Source organism: Anser anser (genome assembly GCF_964211835.1).
Source record: "Anser anser genome assembly, chromosome: 16".
Classification (NCBI taxonomy): domain Eukaryota; kingdom Metazoa; phylum Chordata; class Aves; order Anseriformes; family Anatidae; genus Anser; species Anser anser.
This window is the reverse complement of record NC_139737.1, coordinates 5,523,984-5,551,530: the sequence shown is the minus strand read 5'-3', so window position 1 is coordinate 5,551,530 and position 27,547 is coordinate 5,523,984. Positions and strand designations below refer to the sequence as shown.

Here is a 27,547-nt window from a genome sequence, read left to right as displayed (position 1 = left end):
AGTGGATTAATTTTCAGCCTAAGCAGCTCCCTGGCTCAGCTCTCCGTGAAGCAGATGAACACCGCAGCTCGCGCAAGCAGTTGGTGGAGAGGAGAGGTCAGACCACCTCCCCTTGCAGCAGTGAGACAGACGTGTGAGGATCAAGCGGCCGTGAGACTGCGGCCCTACAAGTTTTCAGTTAACTACAAGGAAGAATTATTGGTAGTATTTGCACATACAAATCTGCAAAGTTCCTGTCCAAGCATGTGGCATCAAAGCTCTGCCTCTGATGCCTACACTGACTTTTCATGTGCCAGACCATGCTGCAGCAGTAGTCTTGCAGCACTGAAAGTACATACGTGTAAGGATTGTTTATTTGCCATGCTAAAGCAAGAAGTTTTGGTTAAGATGAGAAAAACTGTGTTAGGGTTCTGTTCTGTTCAAGTGCAGTAGCTGTGTAGCATGGTTACTGGGAGCAGCCAGTGGTGCGAAACTTCAAGCAAAGCACTGTGCTAACCAAAAAGTTCTCAGCCTGGATTTGCTGTTACAGTTATGTGCACTTCTTTTTATTGCAATGAGACTTATTTAAAATTTAAATAGAGTTGACATCATGTTCTTCTGACCTAATTCTCAGGCTTTTGTATTATTACTAAAATGATCTGGGATATTATAATGCAGTACGCTGCGGAATGACACTCTTAGGAAAGATTGATACAGCACTGGTGTTTGAATAGGAAATGGAGCGTGGCAAATTCTGAGATAATGCTGTGATCTTCAAATGTGAAGGCTTGTATGCATAGCTCCTGGGTGGAAAGCCACAGCTGTAGCTTGAAACTAACCCTGGTGAAAAGTGACCCTGTGAAAAACCGTTACACTTGTTGTTGCATGAATATGACATCTGTGGTGGTTTTTTTTTTGTTTTTTTTGTCTTGGTACCTCCTTGTTAATGTTAGGAGATGCCCACGGTTTGCATTAAAACAAGTTGACTTTATCCTAACTGGCACGAAATTGTCGTCGGTCCTTGTGGAATATTCCAAACTTTCAGCACCAAATTCAGTTTGCTGCATTCTTCGTCCTGGACAGCTCGCTCCCATGGTGACCCATGTCAGATGATGCACGTACAGCCCCTGAGTTTCTCATAACTTTGTCCTTGGGATGACACCAGTGGCATTTTTCTCATGATCTTTAAAAACATGGGAGAAAAGTGTTTTCTCGTTTGTTTTGTTTAAGTGTGAAATGTCGTTTGGAAAGCGCCCTGCCCTTAAACTTACTGGGTTTGTGTTTACAGAAATGTAAGCTTCACTTTTCCAGCAATGTGGAAAACAATCACAAATATATTCTTTTGCTTTGAGCTGACCCCAGAAGTTTCGATGCCTCGCACTGAAAATTGAAGCTCCAGGGTCAATCTGTGTCTCGTGTGACCATTAACGCCCAAGCCGCCCTTACCCGAAATGCTCAGATCCAGCCATTAGAAAGCGAAGGCGCCTCTCCGGTACAGAATTAGGCTGTGCTTAACCCAGGGTCTGTTCCTACACACCCCAGCCTCCCCCCAAAAGCCTAACACAGGCTGGGATCCTTTAACAACAGCTGTCGAGGTTTCACCCAGCCGGAGCTGGCAGGCCGCGGGCCTTACTCTTAGAAGGCAGGGACCAGGCCGATAGTATTTCAGCGCAATGCCCTAATTACCCAAGTAGTACTCGGTTGTCTATTTCTTCTTCTGTTACGCACTTCAGAACACCTATAATGGCACGGTAATCCTGCGTTTGTCTGTTCCTGTTTGCTTTGCCTATGCTATTTGGATAGCGGTGCCAGAAGGAGCGTGCCTGGCACGCGTCTGCTGAAAGCAGGCATCAGCCTTGTGCAGTTGTGCTGGCTGCTCTGTGAAACCTGGAATTTGGGGAAAATGCATCTAAAAACTTTCTGTAGCCTAGCGGACAGAAAAAGAGGAAAAGTCAAGCAGACAAGAAATGATTTCAGTCTGCTGAAAGGTTTTGCTGCCAACGAATTCGGTATGGTCCGTGTTAGCAGTAAGTAAATCCATTTGGAAATTATTTTACACACAGACTTTTGTCGTATTACTATTACAAACAGCAGCTCGAAGCTGGGGCACACAAATCCCGCACGCATTCATGGATCAGCCAAGTGAAAACACGGCATTTCCCCCAGGAAATTATCCCAGCATGCAGACTGGTGAAGCTGTTGAGGACGCAGCTGCACCCGTCGGGCTGCGAGCAGATGACCCTGACCCTCCCTGTGTGCTGTGCTCGAGCTGTGGCGTTTCCTAAGGCACATCCATAACTCTGAGGCATCAAGTAATTCCTTCGGAAACATTAGACTTCCCCCAGTTAGATCTACCTTGGAGATCTGCTACTGTCTTTACATATCTAAATGTTTGCTGGATTTTTCTGCTAGCTTGGCTTGTTTAATGTCTTTAACAACTCACAGCTGCTCTGCCCAGTTCTTTCCCACTAGACCTGCACACTCCCTGCCTGCAGCACACAGGCAGAACTCCTGTTTCATTCTCATTCACATCCTGGCGTTTCATCACCAGGCACAGATTTGGTGAAGCCTTTGTCATCGGATCTGAAAATTTCACTGCTTCACTTTTTTGCTGCCAGGTTGCGTTGGAAGCGCAGGGCTGGCTTGTTGGGAGCACGGGCAGCACGGTCCCCTGCTGCTGTCGGGGTGCTGTCTTTTTGTGTTTGTTTAATTATTGCTTAAAACAAATTGGATTGAGGGCTATGGCTGCAGGACGGTAATCCTTGCACAGCTGTGTTAAGTGGCATTTTAGGAGATGAATTTATGTCATAAATTAGAAGAGTAAACAATCTTAAGTGCTTTTAAGCCAACCATGCTGCAGTTGAGAACCAATCCTATTTTCTGTGGAGAGCAGGAGGATGATGGGGGTATATTGCATGTTTTTATTAGTACTAATTATAAAAATGATCATTCACTATTTTTAAATTTTAGGACTTTCACTCCTGAAGGTAGATGAAAATATTTTATTCAGGCATCAAATTACCGTTTTTATGCAGAAGACAGTTGATCAAACCATGTTTAAATTTCTTTCATTTTAATTCTCTGTGATCCGAGCAAGCAGTGCAGTCGCATGCTACCTGCCTGATTTATCAGTGCCTTACAGAAAACCAGGAGCCAGCCTTTCCTCAAACTGAAGGGATTTGGGCAGTTTCAGGTAGGCAGTGAGCTTACGAAAAACCCGTCTGCCTGCACTTGGTGTTGCAGATACCGACGGTGGGTCGGATCTGGCTGTGCTAATACAGAAGTCACAGCCGGTGCTGTCAGCTTCCGGGAACTTTCCTGTTTCCACGGGGTTATTTCCTGTCTCTGAGGCAGGATTTTGTTTATGGAGATTGCTTCTGATGTACCATTTCTAGCAGCCAGCAGAACTATTTCCCACCACCCCACCTATTTTTGTCCGTACACAAGTGTACGTGGTACCCGCGAGCCTGCCTTTACTCTGGTTCAGTATCGGAGGGGAATAACTCTGGTACAGCAGAGGACTTGGCACCGTTTGAATGCCATGCTGCTGTGTTGGCAGCATGTAGAAATGATCCCCCCTTGTTGTTTGCTATTAATGACCAACTTCAGCTGTGGTGCCGTGAGCGTTCGGCTTCGCTGCGTCCCGGGCTGCGTGCGCCGTTACAGTGCGTGCCACAGATGGAAGCCGAACGTCTCATTACTTTATGAGATTTGTGAGCAGAGATCTGGAGCCTGCTCAGCCTCTGCTTGAGAAGTGCTTTCTGTTGCGATTTAAAGGCTGCTCTTGCTCTCTTCCGCAGGTCCTTTCACAGATGTTGTCACTACAAACCTGAAACTTGGCAATCCTACAGACAGAAATGTGTGCTTCAAAGTCAAGACCACAGCACCACGCAGATACTGTGTAAGGCCTAACAGTGGAATTATCGATGCAGGAACATCAATTAATGTTTCTGGTAAGTCATCCAGGTGTCTTTTTTGGTAATTGAAAATAGCTTCATCAAATGAGTTATTTCTTGGAATGCTTTGCCATCTGAAAGTATTTTGTGGAATGCTTGTAAAAGCAAGAGGTGGTGATTTCATAGGGAAGCAGCCATTTCATCTGTCTTTACTTCCCTTATTCCTGGTCTAGCAGTAATGGGCTTGTTTTGACATCTTGTTTTAGGGCAGGGGGAGGGGGACTATATAAATAATTTATGTAGTTCCATAGCAGCCTTAGCCAGCCTATCCAAGTCGGTACCGCTGCAGCCCTGCCCTCCCTGTGGGATTATTTTTGTACGGCTAGTTTTTTTGCCAGCTTAACTTCCTGAACCAGCTCATTGCAGGGTCAGACAAGTGCTTGGACAGGCACATTGAGGGAAGAATAAAACTGGGTGGACTGCAGCCACACAGCTTAGACTGATAGGCTTTTGCCAAACTGCCTAATACAACCAACCAGTAATGCAAACATTTACTTTGCAGCCGTGCTTGTTTTGTGTTCCTTGGGGATGCTGTATGCTTTGGTGCTAGAAATGTCAAGTGACTAAATCTTTGCTGTTTCACAGGAAAAGTTAATGATTTTCTCTAATGAGTCAGTAGCTCTTGGCTTGCCTAGGTTTGGTAATGGAAAAATGAAGGAGTGTGTTACATTGAAAGCATAAAGGACTGATTAGCTTAATAATCTAAAGGACTCTGTCAAAGCATTTAATAGTGTCAGGCTGCAGAAATTAAGTCTGACTTCTGAGTTAAGAAAATGATATCTGTAAACATGCAGACTTGTTTTACTATTTTTAATAAATTTTAATATTGCATAATAGAAGCACACAAGGTACTGGCCTATGGGAAGACCATCACAACAAAAATACTTACTGATAGGTTGCATGATTTGCCATTAGTCTTACCAAACTTCCTTAACATGTACTAAATAATTTTGTGGTCTCTAACTACTGCTTTATACTTCAAAAAATCAAAATGTAAAAAGCAGGACTTAAGTTACTAATGAATAAAATGTAAAATATTTAAATGCTTTGTTCTTGGAGACCTTGCTTCAACCAAATAAAAACTGATCCCCAAAATACTTCACGTTATAGTATTTAGAGACTAATGTGAATCTTCTTGTACATGCCTGCATTTGCAAACTCACTGGTCTTTTGTCTTTGGGGATTCTTATTGTGTCGAATTAAGTGTGCATATGATTGCAGAATTGTACCTCGCTTGCACTTAGTATCTGGAGAATGTCACAGAGTGAGGAGGTAACCGGTGCACTGTGGTACCTACAGGTGGGACAGGCAAAGCGGTTCTGCTTCAGGAGAAGCCTAGCACGTATGCAGTAAGCTCTGAAATGACTGATATGTAAATGGAAAAGATCTCCAGAGAGGAATCGAAATTCTTATAAACTATGGACGATTCCCAAGTATAGCTGTCTGTCATCTATACTAGCTGCAGGCAAGCATATTAAATGCATTGAAATCAATGAAGTGATAAAAAAAATTAGTATGGTTTCTAGCTACAAATTATCTATATGCTATAAAGATGGCAATTCTTTTCATCTTTCAGATGAACTTTCAAAATTAAAAGCCCTTTTCCTTTGCTAGTACCTCATATACTTTTTAAAATGTTTTCTTGAGCTCAACATTGATTTTTTTTCTTAAACTTCTGCTTACAATGACCCTTCGCTCTACCTTGAGCAGTACATAGTGTAGGCAAGTCTTGTGTGAACCACAAGACTTATGCTACCAGCATGATTACATCTTACGTGCTTTTCCAACCTCGCTCTTCATAGCAGCCTGCTGGACAGGATATGGATCTAGTCCAAGACTTGACTTAAAGTACCCAATTTTGAGAGATTGCTGTGCTTACCGTAAGTTATGCTTTGCTCTTGCTTACAAAGCTTTGAAAAACTTCCCTTTTTGATAATTTCCTTTGTAGTGATTTATGATTCAGTTTTGCAAATGGCTTTGGTATATTTAATTACAGAAGTCACATTTGTGGTGTACTTCCATGCTGCTCTTGACTTAGTAGTAATAAATAACTATGCTGAATTGCCAGCCCTTCTATTAACATTGCATATTAAAATGCAAGCAGTACACATGTTGTTCCTCAGGTGGTACATTAAGTAATTAATTTATTAATATGTAAATTTCTAGGTAGATACGTTACAGAATTTTCAGGGTTTAAGCATGTTAATTCTTCATTTCCTACAATGTTCTAAATAGAAGCTGTCTTCACCTTGTGCTGTGGGTGAATTTCTCTTTAGCAGAGTTGTATTCATTACAGTCTTGCTTTTGGCTTCTATAAACCATGTGTGGGACTTAATTTTGGTACTGAAGGTGGCAGCATCATTGGTTCTGATTATCAGAAGGGATCTTTTGGATATGAGGGATTGAAAGGGGGACTTTCTGTTAACTTACAGATCAGAATTGTTTTCAGCTCCTTGGAAAAGGAGATGTTTCACCTCTGCTTTGGAGTAATAATGCTTAAGAACAGAGGGATGATTTTGGATTTAATAAAGAGAAATATAAATAGAAAATGTTTTCTTTGCCTCTGAATCAGTTATTCTTCAGTCATGGGATTCAAGTCTCACATAAGGCATAAAAATAGGACTTGAACTCTTCCAAACCTGGATATTCTAGCTGCATTTTCGCTAGACGTTATTAGAATATAGTTCAGTAATAACTTCCAGACACTTAAACTAATTGGGGTGTGTGTAGTTTATGCAACGTGTTCTCTTGAGAACTGCTGACTGGCTTTAACACAGTGGCACTGCGTTGGTACTGCACCTTGTGTCTCCATTAAAATGCAGTGCCAAAGCACAATGGAGTTGAAGCTCTGGAACAATTTGTGTTTCTTAGAATATTACGGACTGACTGCTGGCTTTGGGACAGCCTCTGTCTTCCTTGCACTGTAGCAACTGGCTGCCTCTCTTCCATACAGTCCCACAGGCGGATCTTATTTTAATGCAAGCTCACGAGAAGGTGTTCTGTCCTTAGACAGGCAGCCATCTGAACATTATTTCTTGCTAGTATGTTGGCTCATTTAACACACACAAAACACTAGAAAAGCAAAGCTTTCCTTATTCTAGTGAAGTGTCAGATACTGGCTGCTTATGCTGTACCACAGCTTTTCCTAAATACCAGCATTTAAGGCTCTGTCAGCATGCGCTGCTTGCTGCGATGGCAGGTTTGTAGTCCGTGTTTTCACCTGTTATATAATGGCATGTAATTTTAACAGCTGAGTTTATGTAACTGTCGGGAAGTGTGCGTATGTGCTGTCACCCTCTTTGATTGCATTTGGTCTGAAGCACTTGGAGAAGGGTATTTGCACACATTCTGTTTTTTGTTAAACATGCCTTACTTGAACAAAGATATCTGATTTTGCGGCTCCCAAGAGGCTGAAATCTAAATAAAAGGCATGAATAGATTACAAGGGAAAAGTGAGAAAATATAAGCAGCTGCTGATGAGTCTGCAGCTAGGTGTATAACGGGAGAGATGAAGTACAGATGGTGCCGTGTGCGTGCAGCATCCTGCCGCACAGCGCAGAATGAACGTGCTCCCTGGAAACTGGGGGAGGCTGAGGGCATCCTTAGGGGGATTTTTAGTCTTTTATAAACTTGCCTGAGTTGGAAAAAGCAGTTTGCATTTTCCTTTAGGACCGTTCTGGTCACAGCGGGTCTGCACCCTCTGCTAAGACACCGGCCGCTGCTGTTCCCCTCATCCCCCAAGGCTACGTGGTGGTCCCAGAGTCTGGGGTTGGTTTTGTCCGCTTGCCTTAGAAGAGTCTATCTTGATCTGCAGGAGTCAACAATTTTTAGTGTTACTGCAATATTTACAGAAAGAGCTATGTAAACATGGAACAAACAAGGGGATGCAGTGGCTTCTGCTCGTTTGTTGACGCGGGTGTCCTTCGTTCACCTCCGGCACCGTGACCTTGAGGCTCATCCCTGTAGCAGCGTGGGTTGTTTGTGTGAAGGTGAGGCGTGGTAGTTCTGATCTAGCCAGACCATAAAGAATTTCATTCTGTGTCATATAGGAAAACCATTATTAAAGCTAGAAAAGACACAAATAGATTCACAGACTACTGAGAGGGCTGCTAAAGAGTAAGCAGTGCTGCGGTGGATGGATAGCTTTTGAACTGTACCAGGAGGAAGTGACCAGTGATGTTTCTCGAGAATGATGTTTGGTATTAAGCTTGCTTCATGCTTTTGTAAGCAATTCTGGCACAAAGAGTACACTAAAAACCCTGATGATGACGTAAAGTTGGGAGGGTGAAGATATGCAGCAAGAACTAGGCGTCCTTGAAAGCTTCAGTAAGAGAAACAGAATGAGTTTCGTTGTAAAAACTGCAAAATCATGTACTTGGAGACTAAAATACTTCTGCTGTAATTACAAGCTTGTTGTACAAACTGGGAGGGTTATTGGGATGTTGTGACTAATCATAGAGTGACCAAACTGTTAACATAATGTGGCTGTGAGTAGGGCAAATGTAGTACAAACAGTCTAGGTAACGGAAGAGAGAGCATAAATGCTATTGTCCAAGGCACTAATAAAATGTTGTGTTTGTATACGTAGAGTAACTGACAGAGAGGAATTCGAGGCGGAACAGGTGCCGAGGATGAATGGGGAGCCTGACCCAGAGAGGACTGACGGTCTGGCTTGTTGGTTCACCAGGAGGCCAGGAGTTGCTGTGATTGATGTCTTGGAATGCACTGGAAGTAAAGGACTCTTCCCCTTCTGTGATATTTAAGCATAAGGGCAGCGTTGGTCCAAGACCAAGTAAACAGCCATTAATAAATTTAGATGGAAGGCAGAGGAAGGTTGCTGATGATCTGAGCAGGGAGACTTTTCTGTTCCTTCTGCTCTTGGAAGGGAGGGGTAGATCCTGGCAGGCTTTTAGAGCAGAGTTTGGCCTTCTGTCTTACTTTCTTGCTTCAAATTTCCCCTGCCCTTGATATTGATATTAGCTTTGCCATTAAACCACGCTGGGGAAAAAGGAGCATTTTAGCTCTGCTTCGCTATCTACGGATCCTCGTGTAACAAATGAAGGGGTGTAACAGGAGCCTGAGAGGAAACTGGTGGCCATTATGTGGAAACGTTTCAGAACAGGATGTACGTCAGGTTGGTCCTTTGAATTTTGGAAAAGGCAACTGGGCTAGCAAGTACAACTGATGTTATTTCTTATTCCATTGATCTCCCAATGGCTTCACATGTTTTGCTTGTGATAGGATGCTGCTGGTGCTTAGCTGTAGGGCCATCAATGCAGGCAGAGGGATGCATATCCCAGCCACTTCCTGATGGATGCTGGTACCAGCGTACTTGAAACTCACGTTAATCATTTTGTTGGATCACTGGCTTCTGATGACAGCTGGTCAGAAACTTCTGACCAGCTAAGAAGGCTGATTTTTATAAGATATTTTGTAGGAATGTGCCCTTTTCATGTAGTTCTTGTGCACGGTATGGAATTTCCAGGCAAAGCAAAGGAGCCGCACTCACTGTAGCCACCTCTGGCAATTAGGGCAGATCCGTGGAAGCGCTCTTTCACAGAAACCCCCGATAGTATGTGAATAAATGTTGAACGCTTTGGTTTCCTTTTGAACAAAGCAAGTATTTTTGAGCTTCCCATCTGGCTTACCAGACATTTGTTGGATAATTTGTGTCGATGTGGCTTTCGTGTATTGATCTAAAAATAAAGTGCTAACAACGTTTATACAGCCGAGCCCTCTCTAGCTGCTTGCTGTTAGGATTCAGTGAATGGAATTCAGAGCAGCGCTCGTTTGGCGTTGAAGCGCGGCTTCAGCACTACCACCGGGGAAATAATGATTTTCAAATGAGTTTATAGTTGCACTCCGCAAAGCAAACTGTTAAAACTGCAGGTCTGGATAAGTTCCAGAAACAGTGGATAGCTCTGACAACCCAGTTGGCTCTTCAGTGTTATGTAGGCTTGAAACAACAGCTAGGTGGCTACAGAAGGGACGAGAAATTATTTTGCTGCTTTTCAGTGATGTAGCGTGCAATGTTGAAATATCCATGCTTTCGCAGTTCAATCGCTTTTGTTTGGAAAAAGAGTTACAAATGTAGCCTGTTAATAATGCAAATATTTATTTTGGACTAGTATTTGAGTACTGCAAGGCAAGTTAAAAATGTATAATAATTTTCACAGCATATTTGAGACAATTGGCTGTCTTGCTTTTCCTGCAGCTTTAAAAGTCATTTGGTTGTTGATGGCCACAGACTGTGTGCATAATAAAGATGGCACAAGTGTAACATATTTTGCTTATTGAAAGGGGCAGATTGGTTTGTTTTTTCTTCATTTGTAATAGATGGGATCTTTGGATATCACTTGTATACTATAAATCCCTGCAATTAGCGCGTATGAATTTCACCACATGTTAATAGCACTACTACTCGAAAGCAATCCTAATTCTTGAACTGTTAGTATTCATTGTGATTGAATTGAGGGCCTGAAGTAGCCTATGGGTCACAAAATGTGAATTTTTAATTCTTACACCATTTTTTTTAAATGTTAGCAGTAATTGCAGTTCACAAATGGTTCATTTTAACTATCTGTTTTTTTTTTTTGAGGGGACATAGCTTTTTGCAATGTCTAATAACAAGTTTGTATAAAATTCTTGGTTTTTACATTTTGTGCTGTCTGATCTCAAAGCAAGTCCCATGTTTTGTTAATATCACTGTTGAATATCCAGGTGTCATTTATAAAATGTAGAGGTTCTAAGTGACCACTGATTGAAAGAAAAGCCATGGAAATTCCCAACGTGTTAAAAAAATAAATAAAAATAAATTAAGGCACTCATTCCCTTCTCATACCATTCCTTCCCTCCCCCCTGCCCAATATTTCCTTTTCCTTTGCCCCCTGAACATAGTTCTTCTCATTTAACCATAAACTTTCAGCTCTGTATTTTTAACAAACTTTCAGCAACTTATTTTGGAAGGGAAGTAGCTGTACTTGATAAATATCATGAGATTTTTCTACTTTGTAGAGGAAATTTGCATTCTGAATCCTCAAGGTTTAAAATCTTTCTTTGCCTGCCTCTGTAGCCTTTCTCCTGAACCATCCACAACACTGTGCAACTAATCAGAATGCCAGCTTGTTGCTTCTGCCCCAGGGATGGAGGAAAGACACATGATGCTTTCTTTGAGAATTTTTTCCCTCTGTCACAGAAGATATGTAAATTATCCTGTTCACTATAAATTGCTACTACTATATTGCCATAGTCGTGTACAGAATATTGTATCGTGATCAGCGTTTCCAAAATTCTCAAGATAAAAATTTGTGTAGACTGAAGAAGTCAGTTTCTGTTACCTTTTTATTTTATTTTTTTTGAAGGAGGTTCCTGATCTCAGCTGCTACTTCGGTCAGAGAGAGTTAACACTTGAAGTCATTTTAATGTCTTTATTTCTCAAATCTGTTAACTGTATCATCAGTGCATGACTCTGCATCCAAGCGACGTTAACATAATGTGTTTTTTTTTCTTGCAGTGATGCTACAGCCTTTTGACTATGACCCTAATGAGAAAAGTAAACACAAGTTTATGGTTCAGTCTATGTTTGCTCCAGCTGATACTTCAGATATGGAAGCAGTAGTAAGTATAGAAGTCAATTTTAATTAATTTAATTCTGTTTCTATAATTTTTAAGACCTTTTACCACGTTGCTTAAAGCCTGTTGCAGACAACACCGGAATGTTCCTTGAAAGCATGACTAGATTTCCATCCCTGGGCATGGTGAGGTTTTCTGTATTTATCCGAAGCCTCAGGATTCTTGTGTCAGCACTGTGTCTTTCAGCACAGCACAACAGTCTGTGGTTGCTTCCTTAGGAAGTTGCTGTCAGTAATGGGATACCAAGCCATGAAACATGTTAAGTAGTTGTAACTTTTTATATGAAAAATGTTTTTTTTAAAAAAGGCGAACTTGGACTACATATTCTAAGGATCAGGTCTGTGGCATCTCCTATATTTTATGCCTCTTGAGTCTTCCTTTGAGCAGCTCCTTTTCCTAGTAGGAACTGGGAGGATGGCTTACAAATATTGAATTTTTCTTTATCCTTACTGTTGTGGTTTAATTGAACTGCCCTTATAGATCTTGTCCGATGGATTACAAATGAGAGTAACAGAAGCATGTAAGTTCTGAAGCAAAGAAGGACAAAAATATGTAGAAATAAGATGTCTGGCTATGTTAAGGTGACCAAGAAAGGAAAAAAGCAGTATGTCTGGTGGTTTTTCATAACAATGAGATACTTGCTGCTACAAGGAAGCTTTCTCTGGTTTAGCTTTTGTTAGTTTGACAGAACATTTAGTAACTGAATTTAGTAACTGTTGAGGACACAATAAATAAGAAAAAATGCCCTTTATTCTTTAACGTATACAGCTCTGTGTATGTTTGGATGTATATGTCTAACTTAAAAAAAAAAACACCTCAGAATGCATATTTTTTTTTACAGTAGTCTTTACAATACGTGTCTTCTGAACAGCTCTTTAAAGCTGAGGCACTTTGTAGAGTTAAGAATTTCCCTTTTAGAAGGAGATTTATGGAACTGTATTTGTTTAATGACCTTAAAATAAGATCCAGTGGGAGAAAAAGCAATAGTAATGAAATGTCTGCATCACTAGAAGAATAATCCCGTCTGCATCTCTTTCTAACTCTACATGGTATAAAGTAACTCATTAAATTAAAATGTTATTCTGCTAGCAAAAATGTTTTTAAGGATCTAGACAGTCCTTTCAGTTTTCCAGAGCTCCTCAGACCAATACCATTTCTTTTCCTGTAACATTTGATCACTTCTCAGTTTTGTTACTGCTCTCCAAATATCTTCCTATTCTGGATAAACAGGTGAGACAAATTACTAGAATACTATAAAGCTTTCAACACGTCCCCAGCAGCCAACAAGCTCAAAATAGGATTGTGACTTCAGCCACAGAAGAGTTGAAGTACGATTCGACTATTTAGTATGGGTCAAATTCTTCTTCAGGTTGCACAGGGGTTAGCCATAATTTGACACCTACTTGAGATGTGCTGAGCTGTACCATGCTACCAGAAGCATGGTCAAAGCGAGGAGAAGCATGAGCACTCCAGGACATAAAGTGTGGACGCTTCTCACTCTTTACCACTACTATGAACCAATTTTTTCAGTTCAGGGTTATGGCTGATATTGAGCATAGATTTATAACTGTTAATCCCTATTAAAAATATTGGAAAGAAATTTTGTTACGGTGGACTCTCTAATTGAAGAGCAAAGAAGGATGAGAGGGAGAGTTACCCATTTTGATTTGTAGCACGTTTGTTATTGTTTAGGTGTTGATGTTGAAACATAAGCAGGTGCAAAATATCATTCCCTTCCTTTAAATATACCCCTCCTGTCTTTTTTATTTTTTTTTAAATCAGGACCATAGCTCCCCCTGTCTATGCTAATTACTCTTACACATTTCCCAGTTCACTCATAAATTACCTGTGAAAGTTTCAGACTATCTAGAATTATTTTATTTATTTTAAAGGGTCTGGTCTTTAACATACTACTCAATTATGTACTTGATTTTCATTTTTGGTCCTGTATGTGGTTAATGGTAACATGATAAACACCTGTGGAGTTTTTCATGAGATGATGTGATTTGTTTATACAATACCCTACATTTTCCATATGTCTTATTATACTCTGTTTAATATTAAATTATTACAGTGGAAAGAGGCAAAACCAGAGGAACTCATGGATTCGAAACTTAGGTGTGTGTTTGAGCTACCAGCGGAAAATGATAAGCCTGTGAGTATTTTCAGCTGCATATTGTGTGACTTAACTTAATACCACAGTAAATCATGTAAAATGGCATGTTTGTACAGACAGCTATATAAGCAAAAGACAGAACCCTCTGTTTCACCGTCTGGATTGCATCCCTGTTTTAAATGGTTTTATGTTTTTAAATCCTAGTAATACTTAATATTACTGGCAGCTAACTTGAGCAACGTGAATGCAACACAACCATAAGGAAATCTTTGAGTTGATCTTTTTGAATGAAAGATCACATAGGATAAAAATATTAAAACGAACAAAAAGCTGATTGGTGTTCATTACTGCTTCCACGTAAGCTCCGAGCTTAATAGCCATGAGCAATACAAATCTGCCTGTCCAGCACTCCCCTTTTGCTTCCTTGATACAACACTGGTTTTAGCAAGTAAGTTGGTAGACACCTAGTAAGGAAGATTTAAAAAAAAAAAAATAATAATGCAGTTAGGGGTTATATTGCAATAAGCAGCTTTAATATTGTAGGATCGTTTATTTGTTAGAGCTATGAACACACTGATCAATTTCTAAAGGAAGTATATAGTATTAAGTGTAGAGCTGGTAACAGACTGAGTAAACTGAGGGTGTTTCCTAATATGCAGATACTGAAGGCACAAGCACTATGTATTGCACTGGGCAGCTTGTGCTTACAATTAAGTGGTGTTAAAATTGCACTGTTGTGGTCTCACTGTCTTCTTTACCTGCTCCAAAGAGTGAACACCTGCTCTAAAAGTAGGTGCTTCTGTATTAGGCCAGGATACTTTGTGTTTCCCATTTAGAGGTGTGACAAGAGGAAGGAAAGAAAGAACTTTTTTTCTATAATGCCTAAAATTTATTAGAGCAAAATAAAGCACAAGTAGTAACAAGTTCCTATGACTCTATAAATACAAGCTTCATGTTAAGACTTTGGGGGCAGTTTGGGTGGGGAAACAGCAGTTTGTTTTTGTTAGAGCCGGGCCTGTTGCACTCCGGCGTGCAGAACAGAGAGGATCCAAAGCCAGGAGAAGGAGGGGGCTTTGGAGCTCTGCAGCTTCTCTTTCCTAATTTGGGCTAAAAGTTCCTCAATCACCATAGAAAAACAGAAAGGTGGAGAGGTGATAGCTGTGGGGAGCGAAGAGAGAACTGCAGCAGGGCGGCTGGGTGGTGCCTTGCAATACTCTGGCTCTTGGAGGAGCTGCTTGTGTTGTGCTTGGAGAGGGAAAGGTGAGGGGAGCACGAGGACTCCATACGCAGAGTGTGAGCAAATAATTCAAGTTCCCTTTCTTACTGTGGGACATGGTGGGACATATTTCCTTTTTTACACGACTGAAAACTAGGGGTCATTCTGTCTGCACTTATAGCTGCTGATCTGGTGTTTTCTGTGGAAAAACAGGAAGGGGAAGTGAAGCTTGCAGAAGGAAAAATGTTGCTTATTTCTTTTGATACAGGCACGTTGCAAGTGTGCGCAGAAAATTTTACCTGATTCTCCTCCTAAGTATCAGGTTTGTGGTGTGGTGTTAATAGCTAACCAAAAATCACTCTATCCTTTTTTAACAGCATGACATAGAAATAAATAAAATTGTATCCACAACTGCAACAAAGACAGATTCCTCTGTAATGTCTAAATCAATAAGTTCTTCTTTGGATGACTCTGAAGTTAAGAAAGTAATGGAAGAATATAAGAGGCTTCAAGTAGAAGTTCAGAGGTTACGGGAGGAGAATAAACAGTTTAAGGTAAAGAGATTTTTTTTTCCAGGTTTACCCCTTTTCTGAATTAGAAGATTCAGACTGAAAGGCTTGGTTACCTCTTTTTAGCATAATATTTTATTATTGTGTTATCAATTAAAAGATAGTGTAGGTTTCTCCCTATAAAGTCAGAAAAAAGTGTTGAAATCAGTGGTTCCTTATAAAGGAATATTACAACTCATGAAGTCAGAAACTGATTGGATAGCAACCCAAAGTAATAAATTCACATTCTTTTTTTTTAATTTTCCCATCTAATTTCCTGAGTCTGAAATAATTTAGTGTTGGATTTGGCCATGTTCACTCAAACTGATGGGAGCTTGAGGGCAATGTTGTACTAATATTAAGTTTTAAGTAATTGCACCTATAACATTAGTTGAAATGACCGAAGTAACACAAATTAAAAGGAAATATGCTTCCTGTCATATCCAGCGCATCACTGTGAAACCAAACAGAAGACTTTATCACCATGCTGGAAAAAAAATGCAGTAGTTTCATTTATTATAAATGTCTAGTTTCATAGATAACAGCACCAATAAAAACTTGAAATTCATGAGCACTGGACCTTAATGAAAGGAACTCTGTTCTGTCAGCTCTGATGCTGCATGGCTGGCTGGTGCATGAAGAAATTATTTAAACATTTGTAAAATAATTTTGTTTTGCTCATAGAAATAACATACATGTATAGCTAAGACATAAGCTTAGCTTCTTGTGTTCTGGTTTTGCCAGTGTCTCCCAGTACTATGAATGCTATCTGTATTTTTTTTTTTTAACAAGTCAGTCTCGAGTAAATCTGGTATGGGAGTTATCTAGAATTGAGCTCACACCTTCAGTAACATCTTAAAACTATGATATCTTTGTTCCCTTTAGTGAAGTGTTAGGAATGTCTGTAAAAGGTCAGAAAACAATGTTAAATTACCACCAGCAACCAGGTGCTGTCAGTGCCAGAGTAGATCTCGCTCAAGGTGAAGTTTAAATATTTAAAATGAAAAGTTAAATTTTAAAATTAAAAATGTTGTTTTCTAGCAGTAAAATTACCATGTAGTTGTTTTTTATTTAAAAAAAAAAAAGTTAGTTGTTCCCATCCAGATTTGTAGCAGCAATGAGATATCAGGTAGTCCATGGTTTTTAATATTTTCCTGAAGGAAATGAGTTGCCCCTTTGAATTCAAAAGTGGAAAAACATTCACATAGACAAAGCGTTTTGAATTCCTCTTACCTGTCAATTTTTAAGGCTGCAGTAACTTTTATTACAATTTTATTTCTGGAGTGTTTTTTTATGTATAGACTGGAGGCTTTTGCTTCAATAGCTTATACTTTTTGCACTCTCATAGTGCGTCACGTAAAAAAGCCTAACACTACTGCTTCAGCTGTATACCAGTTAGGTCACAAAAGGCTTGCTTTTTACCAGCTCCTAAAGTGATGTGCGTGTGTGTAGGATGGAGCGCGCTAACACCCAGCTGTGCTGCACAACACTTTAGATCAAGAAGTGTAGGACGTTGTCTCCACTTGAAATGATAGTATCTGGTGTTATGATGTTATTATGTGTTCTGTCATGCATCTTTAAATCAAGAGAGCTGTCAAATTCATACCAAAAGAGCATCCTAATAGTTAACATTAGTTTTGTGACGAAACTTTAGTATTACTATGGTGGAGGAAATAGTTTTCTCTTTGAGTGCTGGCAAAAACTTGCTTGTGAAATCTCACTAGGGGAATGAGGAATATAATTCCCTTAAAGCTGCATATTTTTCACAACCTGTCTTAGTGAGTTATATTTTAAAACGTTTTCCCCAACAGCATTATATTCAGTTTTACAGAGCAAGACGAGCATCTTCATGCCATTCCCTTCGTCATTGCTCTTAATGCTCTGGACCTGTCTCCAGACTTCAGACAAGTGTTCCTGCAGGCTTCCTCACTGCTTCCCCTATTACCTTAGCCAACAGGAGAAACCTTGAAGAGTATGTAGTTTTTTCTCTGCCAATCAAGCAGACAGAGAACTCCTCTCCTTCCTGGGGTTATTTAGCGAATGGAACTCTAAGCTGTAAATTAGTGCTCCCCTATTTTATTATTCACACCTAAAATAAATACAAAAAAGGTGGATAATTAAAGCTTTTTTTTCCAGTAGAAGTAAGCAATTTATCTTCATGTAGGAAGAAGATGGACTTCGGATGAGGAAGGCACCCCAGACAAACAACCCCATATCTGCTTCTGCAGCTGCTGTGAAGGATGAAGGGCTCAGCTCCAGACTACTCGCTTTGGTGGTTTTGTTCTTTGTCTTTGGTGTAATTATAGGAAAAATAGCCTTGTAGAGGCAGCATGCTGGAAATTGTAAATTGATTTGATGGTTCTGCCATATCATTGGATTAAATTTATTCATAACAATGTTTAAAAAAAATTAATGTATGACATCTCACAGGTCTTGCCTTTAAATTACCCCTGCACAAATATTATGTAACATAATCTAGAAAGTTTAAAATGTACAATGAATGAGTGAATGAAAGAGAATAATCTTCAGTGATGAAGGCAGGAAGAAAATCATGATTTAACACTACAATGGAATATTGTATATGTCATTTTAAACATTCTTAGACCCTGGTACATGTTGCTGAATTACCTCTTTTTAAAAAAAGGGAGAAGAAAAAGGAAAATAGAAAAAAACTATTCCTCCACTGCTGGAGCTGGCCCTATTGGATGTTTGGAGCTGGGTTAGGCAGGAGGTGTTGATAACTTCTGTAAAATACGTTAATCCACCATTCTGCTCATAAATTTAACAGTTTCTGTCAGTGTCTTCAACTCTGTGCAAGTTACCAATTTTTTGGCACTTAAATGAATAGTGAGAAGCTGAGAAGAATTGTATGTGGCAATGCTGAATGTGCTAGGCATCATTAAGAGGCGTATATTGACTGGTATGACGCTCGTTTGGAATAAAGGTCAATGCCTTGTTCTCATGAAGGGACCAAGCTACATTGCTGTTGGTTCATTTAGTTGAATTAAAATGTTATTCAGAGATGTTTAATGCATATTTAACTTATTTAATGTATTTCATCTCATGTTTCCTTACTGTCACAAAATTGACTAATACTATATGGTATGAAAAGACACCTGTTCTAAAGCCAGTGACTAGAACTAAAAAACTGCTGCTGTAGTGGTGCAAGATTCTTCTGCCTCCTGGTGTTTTGGGCACTACACGTAAATTGTTGGGAGTTTTGATCATCCGAGCATTGGAGAAACAGTGGTCAGGAAACTGTTTTTGTATGTAAATAAGTCTATCTAGGGGAAGAAATATTAGTAGTAAACTAGTCCTATGCCGTAAAAAGACCAATCCTGTTTGATGATGTAGCATCTAAAAAAAAAAAAAAAGAAAAGAAAAAAAGAAATTAAATAAAGCCCCCAAATTAATGTTTCTTTTGTTACTTTTGTCATGTTCTCAGTTTCAGGGGGGGGAACAATATTCTTTGTCAACTGAAGTTTGTTTATGGCATAAGGAAACTAGCAGCCATGTTTCAGGAAGAATTTTTTCTTTTCCAGCCTAATTTTAAAATCAGTCTAAACAGCCCCATCCTGAGCATGCTTTACTGATTTACCGTGAAATGTGGTGTTAGCAGTAACTGTGCTGACTGCTGAGGTACTGCATAACTCCTCGTTTTTCAGCTTAGTTGGATTCAATAGTCAAGACACTTGATAGCGTATTGAAAGTAAAGCTAAGGTAATTTTGTTTCTAAGCATACTTCTATTACAAAAAACATAAACTCAGTGTGTTGGACTTCAGTAGTTTAAATAGGTTTTGAGCAAGTGAATTCGTGTGTAATCCTAGATGCTAGGTTCAGAAACTGTTGCTGATAAAATTTTGTAACACCCTTCAGGATTATGATAGATCTGTAAGAAGTGGCTTCTTCCATTCCTGTATTGTTCCTGCGATTCCTTGAGAAAGGTGTTTGGGTGGCAGTCTGTCTACTATACTCTTCCTACATCATTGACCTTTATATTTGTTCCATTTGTTTCTCAAGGGTTTCTTGCTTTGCAAGTACGAATAAGTGAAATTTTATCTGAGCTTTAATAAGAAAATGGACTCGGAGGAAATGCTAGCTGGTATGTTCGGCTTAGGAACACAACTCTGGAAGTACCTCTAGGAGATCCAACAGAAACAAGAGGTCTGTCTTTATTCCTTTAAAATGTTAGTGCCTTCTTGTCTGCTCGGGATGGAAGGGGCAAAGCAATTAAGGTGTGCCTGCAAAGGGCAGGGAAGTGGGAGATGAGCTGGAAAGAACGAAGCCGTGAGTTCAGCGTGACAAATTGGGCAGAACCGATCAAGAAAAAGATGCTTTCTGGGCTGTAGAAGCTAATGAAAACTTTCCCAGGAAACATGGTAAAAGAACCTTTTCAGACAGAAAAGTGATGTAAGTGGTGCAAAATTAGTTTTCTTAGCTTTGAAGAATGTATTTGAGAAAAACTTCACTGAAGGGAGACTGAACTACCCAGTACTTTTTAAGATGCTGTAAACATCTTTATCTAGCTAAGAATGTTATCAGAACAGCTGAATTCCTAAATGGCTTTTTTCTTTAAAAAAAAAAAAAGTATAAACTTTTTTTTGAGTCCTTTGTTCTGCCGAAAAACACCCTCAGAAAAGTGTTTAAAAAAAATATGCTGTCTTTGCAGGGCAGAGGGATCGAAGCGTTAAACTGGTCTCCTGTGAGTATATCTGTAATAATGCGCCAGGCAAATTTTACACATAGTTAGCTGCTGAAGTTGGCTTGGCATGGGCAGCTCCTAGATGAAGTGGAAAGTCAGCAAAATGTCTGTCCTCCTTCCAGTGTTCAATAGTCACACTTCTCAGTGATCTGTGACAATTTGGAGCTCCAAGTCATTTGCGAGCAAAGTTGTTTCTGTTTGCGCTCCAGGATTGCAAAGAAATGCAGCAAAAAATGCTCTCATGCTCTGCTTGGTGCCTTACAAAGGCACAGTTAGAGACCAACACGCAAGGGACATTAGGTAGGTAAGGATCTATTGATAGCAACCGTAGTCAGCAATAGGAGTAGGCCCACATTATCAGTCCAAAACAAGACTCTAAACTGAACTTTTTATATTTTGGAAATAAAAAAAAGAGGTCTTTCCTAACCATTTTTGACAACAGCCTAAACAGACGGTAGCGCTGAATTGTATTGATAGTGCTTTGCTTTTGCTGAGCTTAAAATAAAATGACTGATCAGTGGAGTCCGTATTGCCTGTCTGTCTGACTGGGCCCTTCGTTCATATGCGACAGAAAGAAAACTAAAAATATTTTTTCTTGCAAAGGCTCATAAAAAGCCAGTTTGTGGATATATTGCAAAAATAATTTCTATATTGGGTGGATGTTCTAAAGCCACTTTGTTCTCTTACAAACCGTCCTTTATTTGATGACATCAGAAATGCTTTCCTGAAGTATTCATAGAAAATGAATTCTTCTGGAGGGCGTTGTAGATCTCAGGAAGTTATGCATGACACACAGCTTATAAATAGCAATATTGTCCGGTGTCTTCACACAACACCAGATATTAGAAAACTGATAGGAGAAACCAAGTTATTACTTTTAATCTAGTTGTTGTCCGTACTGTTCTTTTAGGTTTACTGTTAATTTTCGAAGAGCCAGTAGAAGCTGCTTAAGTCTTCTCTGTGTGGAGCTTCACGCTCCTGACTGCACTCTTTGGGTCCACAGTACAAACAGACGGCTAAAAGGGCTTGAAGTCTAGTACTGAGAAATGAATGAAAAAATAACTGTGAAAATAGTTAAAGTCACACCTTAAAGTAAATGTTCTGTGCATGAGCGATCATAATTATTGCTCTGCATTAGCCGTCGTTGTGTGAATGCACAGCTATAGCAATGCATGTGCAGGCTGGGCCCCCTGTTTCAAGCTGTTGTTAAATAGCCTTAGGGATCACAGAGAAAGTTAATACCATGGATGTCACGTCGAGAGGGATTGATGTACCATAATGTAATTTTCTAAAAATGTAGGATTGTAATAGGTTGGTAATGGTATTCCATGTTAACTTTTTACCAAAATGCTGGTAGTGCGATAAAGTTGGAAACTTGCTTCACAAATTGCTAGAATTTCTTCTCACCAATAAATTATTAAGGGTGTCTAGTTGCTGCACATGTAAACTTGCAATTCTTATGATAATCATGAATTAGAAGTCAGCACATTTACGTAGTGGTGTGCACACAAAAATGGATTTTTAGTGTCTTAAGATACTTGACATTGCAGTTGCCTAAGGCAAGAAAACCTTTTTAGAAAATGGGTGTCATTTTCATCTCCTTAATTCTTGAGCACAATAGCAACCTAACGGTGGAATTCTTAAGTTTTCAAACTATTCTTATTTGCTTTACATACTGTCCTGAAACATCATATCCTGTGTTCTGTTTTCTTTATAAAGTAACTGAGAAAAAACACAACCAAAAAGCCCTCTATTTGAAATTTAAGAACACATAAAAGAAGTCCTCTGAACCTCGTGTTTGTTGTGGCTGTGTTACAGCTGCGATAGTACTCAGCAGCACTAAAGCAGCTTGGGGTTAGAGCTGCTTTTTAATTCTGTCTGAAAACAGGTTAGCATCCATTACTTAGATACTCAAGTGAGCAAGTTGAGAAAGGACAGGTGGTGAGTGAATTGCAGTGTACATATTTGAGATTTTTTTTGATTCAGAAACTCATATAAAAAGAAGAAAGTAATCTGTATAGGAGTGAGATTAGTTCAATACCATATGTGGAAGTTAGTTTTCCTTATAATCAGATACATATCTACAAATTTAATTTACTGTTTAGAAAATAGAAATATAAATCAATGTGTAGGCATTTTAGAAAGAAAAGCATCTACTGGGCACGGGTGCTTTGCTTGCTCGTATAGAGTGAAACCTAGCTGTTCTGTAGATTGACTTGATTAAAAGATGACAATGGGCTACAATGCCAGTATAAATCATCTGTTGCAGTTAGATAAATAGAGGGATTTATTGTTAAAGCAGGGCAATGCAGATCCTTTGAACATGTCCAGCTAAGATTTCTTCATGCTATGCTGACAGCTTCATGTATACTGAATCACTTGTCTAATGGGTGTCAGTGTTAAAGTGACACTGTGCATTGTACTGCTGCCTTTTGTTTTGATTAGCTTCAGAGAACAAAGTAATTGTGTATTTCCACTACTCAAATCTGCTAAACTATAAAATGTTTTATTAATGGATTGATTTTTTTTTTTTACTGGATAAATGTAGGTTGTTTTTTAAAATAACACAAGTAAGAGCTGGCCAGAAATCTCTAATAAGCGTGCATTTGCACTTCCAAAATGAGTGTATGTCTGTCATTAACTCCACCATTTCCCGTGGCTTCATTTCCTTTTATAGAACTGCTTTCACATTTTTACTTTGAAGAGTAAAAGGTTGAAAACTACTAAATTTCCATGTAGATTTTTTGCTTCCCTGTCCAGGCCGAAGTCTGTCCTGAAGCATCTGCATGAATGAAGACCACAAAAAGGAGCACTCAAGTCAGTACAGAAACAAGGCTGCTTTTCCTTGAAGCAAACTTGAACTTTGGATCTTTTCTCATATGATCTGTCAGTGGAGAATGGCCTTTTCCAGATGGCAAAACAAAAGAAGTTAAGCAAACAAATGAATTAAGAAGAATTAATTGAAGCCGCATATTACAAGTTGACATTATACATCTGGCATTTCTGTTTATGTTTCTGCATCGGTACATTTCATTCTTATTTAATAAGTTCCTAATTTTGTGATTTTTTTTCAAGCTTTTGAAGTGCCTATGAAGAACTGAAGAACAGCCTGCAGTAAAGTATTGTCCCCAGTTTAGCTGTACTTCATTTTTTTAATCAAATCTTTTTCTTCAGTGGAGAAACAAGACCAGAAGAGCCTCCTGAGCTCCCTCCTGTTTGAGTTGGCAGAATTCCCACGCGTAATTATCCACACACAACTCCTTTTAAAAGAACTTTATTAAGGCTGTACAAAGTCAAGCACTCTGAAGTTAGGAAATGGCAAAACCAAGTGTGCCTGTCCACTGTTAGTTTGGCTGCTTGGTGTGAGTACCTCGCAGTATCTGAACGAGCCTTCGGCACCTGGTTGAAAAGCGAACTTAGGTGGACCAGAAGGTGTCTAAAACTGCCCAGTGCCATGTGCCTGACCCTGCATAACCTTAAGTTCTCTTAAAATGCACATAATTAAAGTTTTGAAAGGTCACCTTAAAAAAATGGTGTTACAGCATTATGTATAACTCATGTATGAGTCAGGATCGGCTCCTTTGCATCCCGTGCGTGGACGCCCATTCTCAGCCTAAGCATCCGATCACATCCGATCTAGCGGTGAGTAACGGCCCGAGCTGAAGCAGCAGCACCTGGGCACACATTTCACTGGCAGGCCACACAGAAATACAACTGGAGCCAGGAATTTTTGTTGCAGTTCTGAGCCCAGAAGAGCATTCCTATGACGGCTGCAGCCTCTCCTGCCCAGTTTATTTTCTGATGTATTCTGCCTGGGCTGTCAAATGAGTCCAGTCCCTAGCCCCTTGGTTCAACCAAGTCATCCTCATTCCTGCACCACTCCTTGGCAAAGACAGTGGTGTTCAGCCCAGCCTCTTTCATTTTCCATCTCTTTCTTCCCATGGCTCCTCTTCCAGTCTTGCTCTTCCCTGTGACCTTCCCTGCCTGGCCCAGACTTCTGGCCCACAGCAGCCCTTGGCGGCTGCTCGCGGGTTGACTGGTGGAGCAGTCCCTGATGCATCTGACTGCTCCCAGGTGCCAGCTCCCACCCTGGGTTACAACTCACCCTTCTGCTTCCTCTTTGATCAAGGTTGCTGATCCCTCTTCTCTAGGTAGTGTAGAGCCATGAGTCCTGTCAACTGTCTCCTTTCAGTCTCCAGCTTTTCTCTGCTGCTTCACTGCAGCACATCTGTTTATAGTCAATAACAGGCTTTTCTATTCAGTGTGGATTGTTTATCAAATGAAGCATTAACTCGGTGCTATTGATTTATCCAGAAGCGTTCTAAAACTTCTGTGCGTTTCAGTTTAAGAATTGTTTGGGAAGTTAGAATGCAAAATACATCGTGAAGCATTTTAAACAGAGAGGACATGAAGGTGGCTAACTGGAAAATCAGGAGATCAGACCCCAGTCTAAGTTTGTCCAGCAAACTCAGCTCATGCTTCAAATTTTTGTGCCTGCTACAGAAGCAGAAAATCGGAAAGGCAACATGTCTGAGTAGCTAAAGGTATGAAAGACTTTCACGTTCAGACCCAGTGTAGGAAGCTAGTAAATGTATTCAGAATGTTTGAAATTTCTTTCTTTTCTCTTTTTTTTGAGGATAGTTAAAAGTGATAAAATTTGAAAAGTATTATATTAGAAGTTGAGGGGGAGACTTTTTCAAGATGTGTGCGTGTTACCGTTGACTTTCAGCTGGTACCAACCTGCCAGTGCTTCTGTGTTAGCTTGGTTTTTCTTTACAGGTACAGTAAGAAGGCAGATATGAATTTTACAGTTGAATAGAATCTAGTGGTCAGGACTAATGTTTGTTGTTTATGTCCTAGATTCTAATAAAGCTTTAGACATGACGGTATTCAGCTTTGTCTTGGTTATGTTGGTTAAAGATAAAGGAATCACAGAAGCTGGTGGTTTCTGTGGAATCCTGACTGCATTCTTCTGGGCACGTGGCCATGCAAACTGCTAGTGGATGCAAGTGCTGCTTCAAAGAGTGGCATAGCTTAGCAAATTTCACATCAGATCTGGTGGTGAAGAAGAAATTAGATGGAAAGCTGAAATAGGATTGGCCATTTTCTAAGAGAAAGGTAGTAAATGGCCAAAAAACCAACAATGTTGCAATTGAGAAGGACTGGCTGAAAGCCCATCCTGATTCAGTGAAAAGGGAAACATTAGATGTAAAAGAGTAAAAAACAAGAAAAAGGGAAACAGTAATCAACACAAAATGAGTTAAGAAGTGTAGAAAATTAATAAGGAAAGCAATAGCCAAAGGAAAAGAATGGGCCAGATTGCTTGGAGGGGGTGACAAAGAGCTGAAGCACAGGGGGAATCTTTGCAGTAGGATGCGGACTGTTACTAGATGCAGGTGGTGAAACTGCTAGTGATGAGGTGAGAGAACTGAATTCATTCATTAGCAATGCTTAATTAAAAAAAATAAATTTCATTCAGTAGGTCTAGAAAACCTGCATTAGTACTTCCACAGGAGATGTGTGAGGCCATCTCTTACCTGCCAGTGAGAGGAGTGGCAAACAGGACAGGATGAGCTGGGTACAGCGCCTGGTTAGCCTGACGCCCCAAAGAAGGGATGGGAAAGGAGGTGAATGTTAGCGAAGGAGCATAATCTAAGTAAGTAATTTCATTCTATCTTTGTTTTTCAGTTTTATTTGGGTTTAAAGTCAACTGTTATATCTGGACCCCTACAAAGCCTGATATGTTGTGATAATCACACATTTCAGAAGTGGTCTTTTAAAGAGAACCATAATGAAATGGGGATGCTCACAGAAGGCTCCTGCTGGGATCTGATACAATTCAGTGCTTCCATATCGCTGGTGAAAATACACACAAAATCTCTACTGAGAAAATGGTAGCGTGACAAAAATACCCATACCCAGGACCAGAGTGAGTAAGAGCTCCACATGTGCTCCCAGTGCAGTCCCAGGGTGAAAGACTACTGAATAAGGACGTGTTCTTGTTTTGAATTATCGTTAGCAGTGGGCGATTATACTTCTGTGTGTCTCAGCTGTGAGAGCTGGGAATTTTGGATGCAATTTGGATATTTACATTTTAAGAGAGAAGCTGAATAATTGGACTGGATGCAAAAAGAGATTGAAAAATTACTAGTGGAGTGTGAAAATGCCTTAGAGAGAACTCAGTTGGCTGAGTTTATCTACCAAAATTGAGAATGTCTTGATTACAGTGCACAAATACCTTCACGCGGAGAAAATACTGAACACTGCAGCTCTCTTTGATCTTAAAAAAGAGCAAAACAAGAATCACTGACTGGCAATCAGAGCCAGGCAAATTCAAATTGGGAAAAAGGCACAAATTCTTGAGAGAATAACTGTATAATTTAGGAATGTTTCTCCAAAAATTGTGAACAGAACAATAAAAGTTGCAATATTTATGCAAATATTATTTTCATGGATTTCCTTTCTTTTCAGAAGTATGCTTAAAGGGGGGGAAACAGGACAAAGAGGCTCCTGATGAGGCTTTCATAGGGAAGCGTAGTAAGCACATCCCATCTGCTGTGCGGGGTTGTGGAGCTGGGTGTAAACAGGTTCCCAGCTCCTGGAGCTGAGCTGCGGTGACTGCTGCTGCGGCAGGAGCTGGGGCTTGCTCCAGTCTTTGGTTGTTTTGTAACTTTTTACTTCACATTAATGCCATCACCACTTTGAAAGGATGAGTAGTCTCTTAGGTGTTTTTACGCCATGCAGTTGCAATGCTGAACACTTGCTAAGTTTAAACAATTTCCCTAGTATGTAAATGGGAAAAAAAAAGTATTAGCGCACAGATTTCATATTTGTGTGTAAGAATGTAGGGCAGGAATTGCCTTTCCCCTCTTCTCCCCACCCTCCCGAGCACAAGGCTGCTCCCTGTTCTTGCCATGGACACCTCTGGGTCCTGCAGAAACGCCTCTTTGCTGATCTGGGGAACAGGAGCCTTTCCTTGGGGCTGCCACGAGTGACCGCCTTAGCACAGTGATGGCAAACACACCTGCTGAGGGAAAAAATGTGTGTATGGCTCTCATGAGATGCAGCTCTGCTACCCCGGCTTGCCCCGATTTGTAGAATTCTAACAGGGCATCCAAAGAAGACAAAGCCCTGCTCTCCAAAACGTGCTTCTAGTCCTTCAAACGTTTGCCCATGGATTTCCGTGCAGTAGCAGGCAACAAAGAACAGCAACCTTTAGAAACAGGGAGCTGTTCTGCCTGCTCGACTAACCCCCGGAGAAGTCTCCCTCTCCGTTGTCTGCAGATGGAACTGAAGATGAGTTAGCCAAGCTTGGTCTTTTTGTGTATCAAGTACATCTGTTTACATGCATGATTAATAGTTGATTGTGCCTGAAACACGCAAACATGCTGACAACA

General features: G+C 40.1%; 1 protein-coding gene across 1 annotated transcript in view; it reads left to right on the top strand.

Annotated features, from left to right (window-relative positions):
* VAPB (VAMP associated protein B and C) overlaps positions 1-18,860 on the top strand; it is a 30,625-nt gene extending 11,765 nt beyond the window's left edge. Inside the window, exons 2-6 of the mRNA XM_083801842.1 lie at positions 3,780-3,932; positions 11,449-11,552; positions 13,642-13,722; positions 15,277-15,453; positions 17,612-18,860. Of these exons, the coding sequence (XP_083657968.1) occupies positions 3,780-3,932; positions 11,449-11,552; positions 13,642-13,722; positions 15,277-15,453; positions 17,612-17,770 (674 nt within the window). The 3' untranslated portion in view covers positions 17,771-18,860. The remainder of the gene's footprint in view (positions 1-3,779; positions 3,933-11,448; positions 11,553-13,641; positions 13,723-15,276; positions 15,454-17,611) is intronic.
* Positions 18,861-27,547: the final 8,687 nt, after the last annotated feature.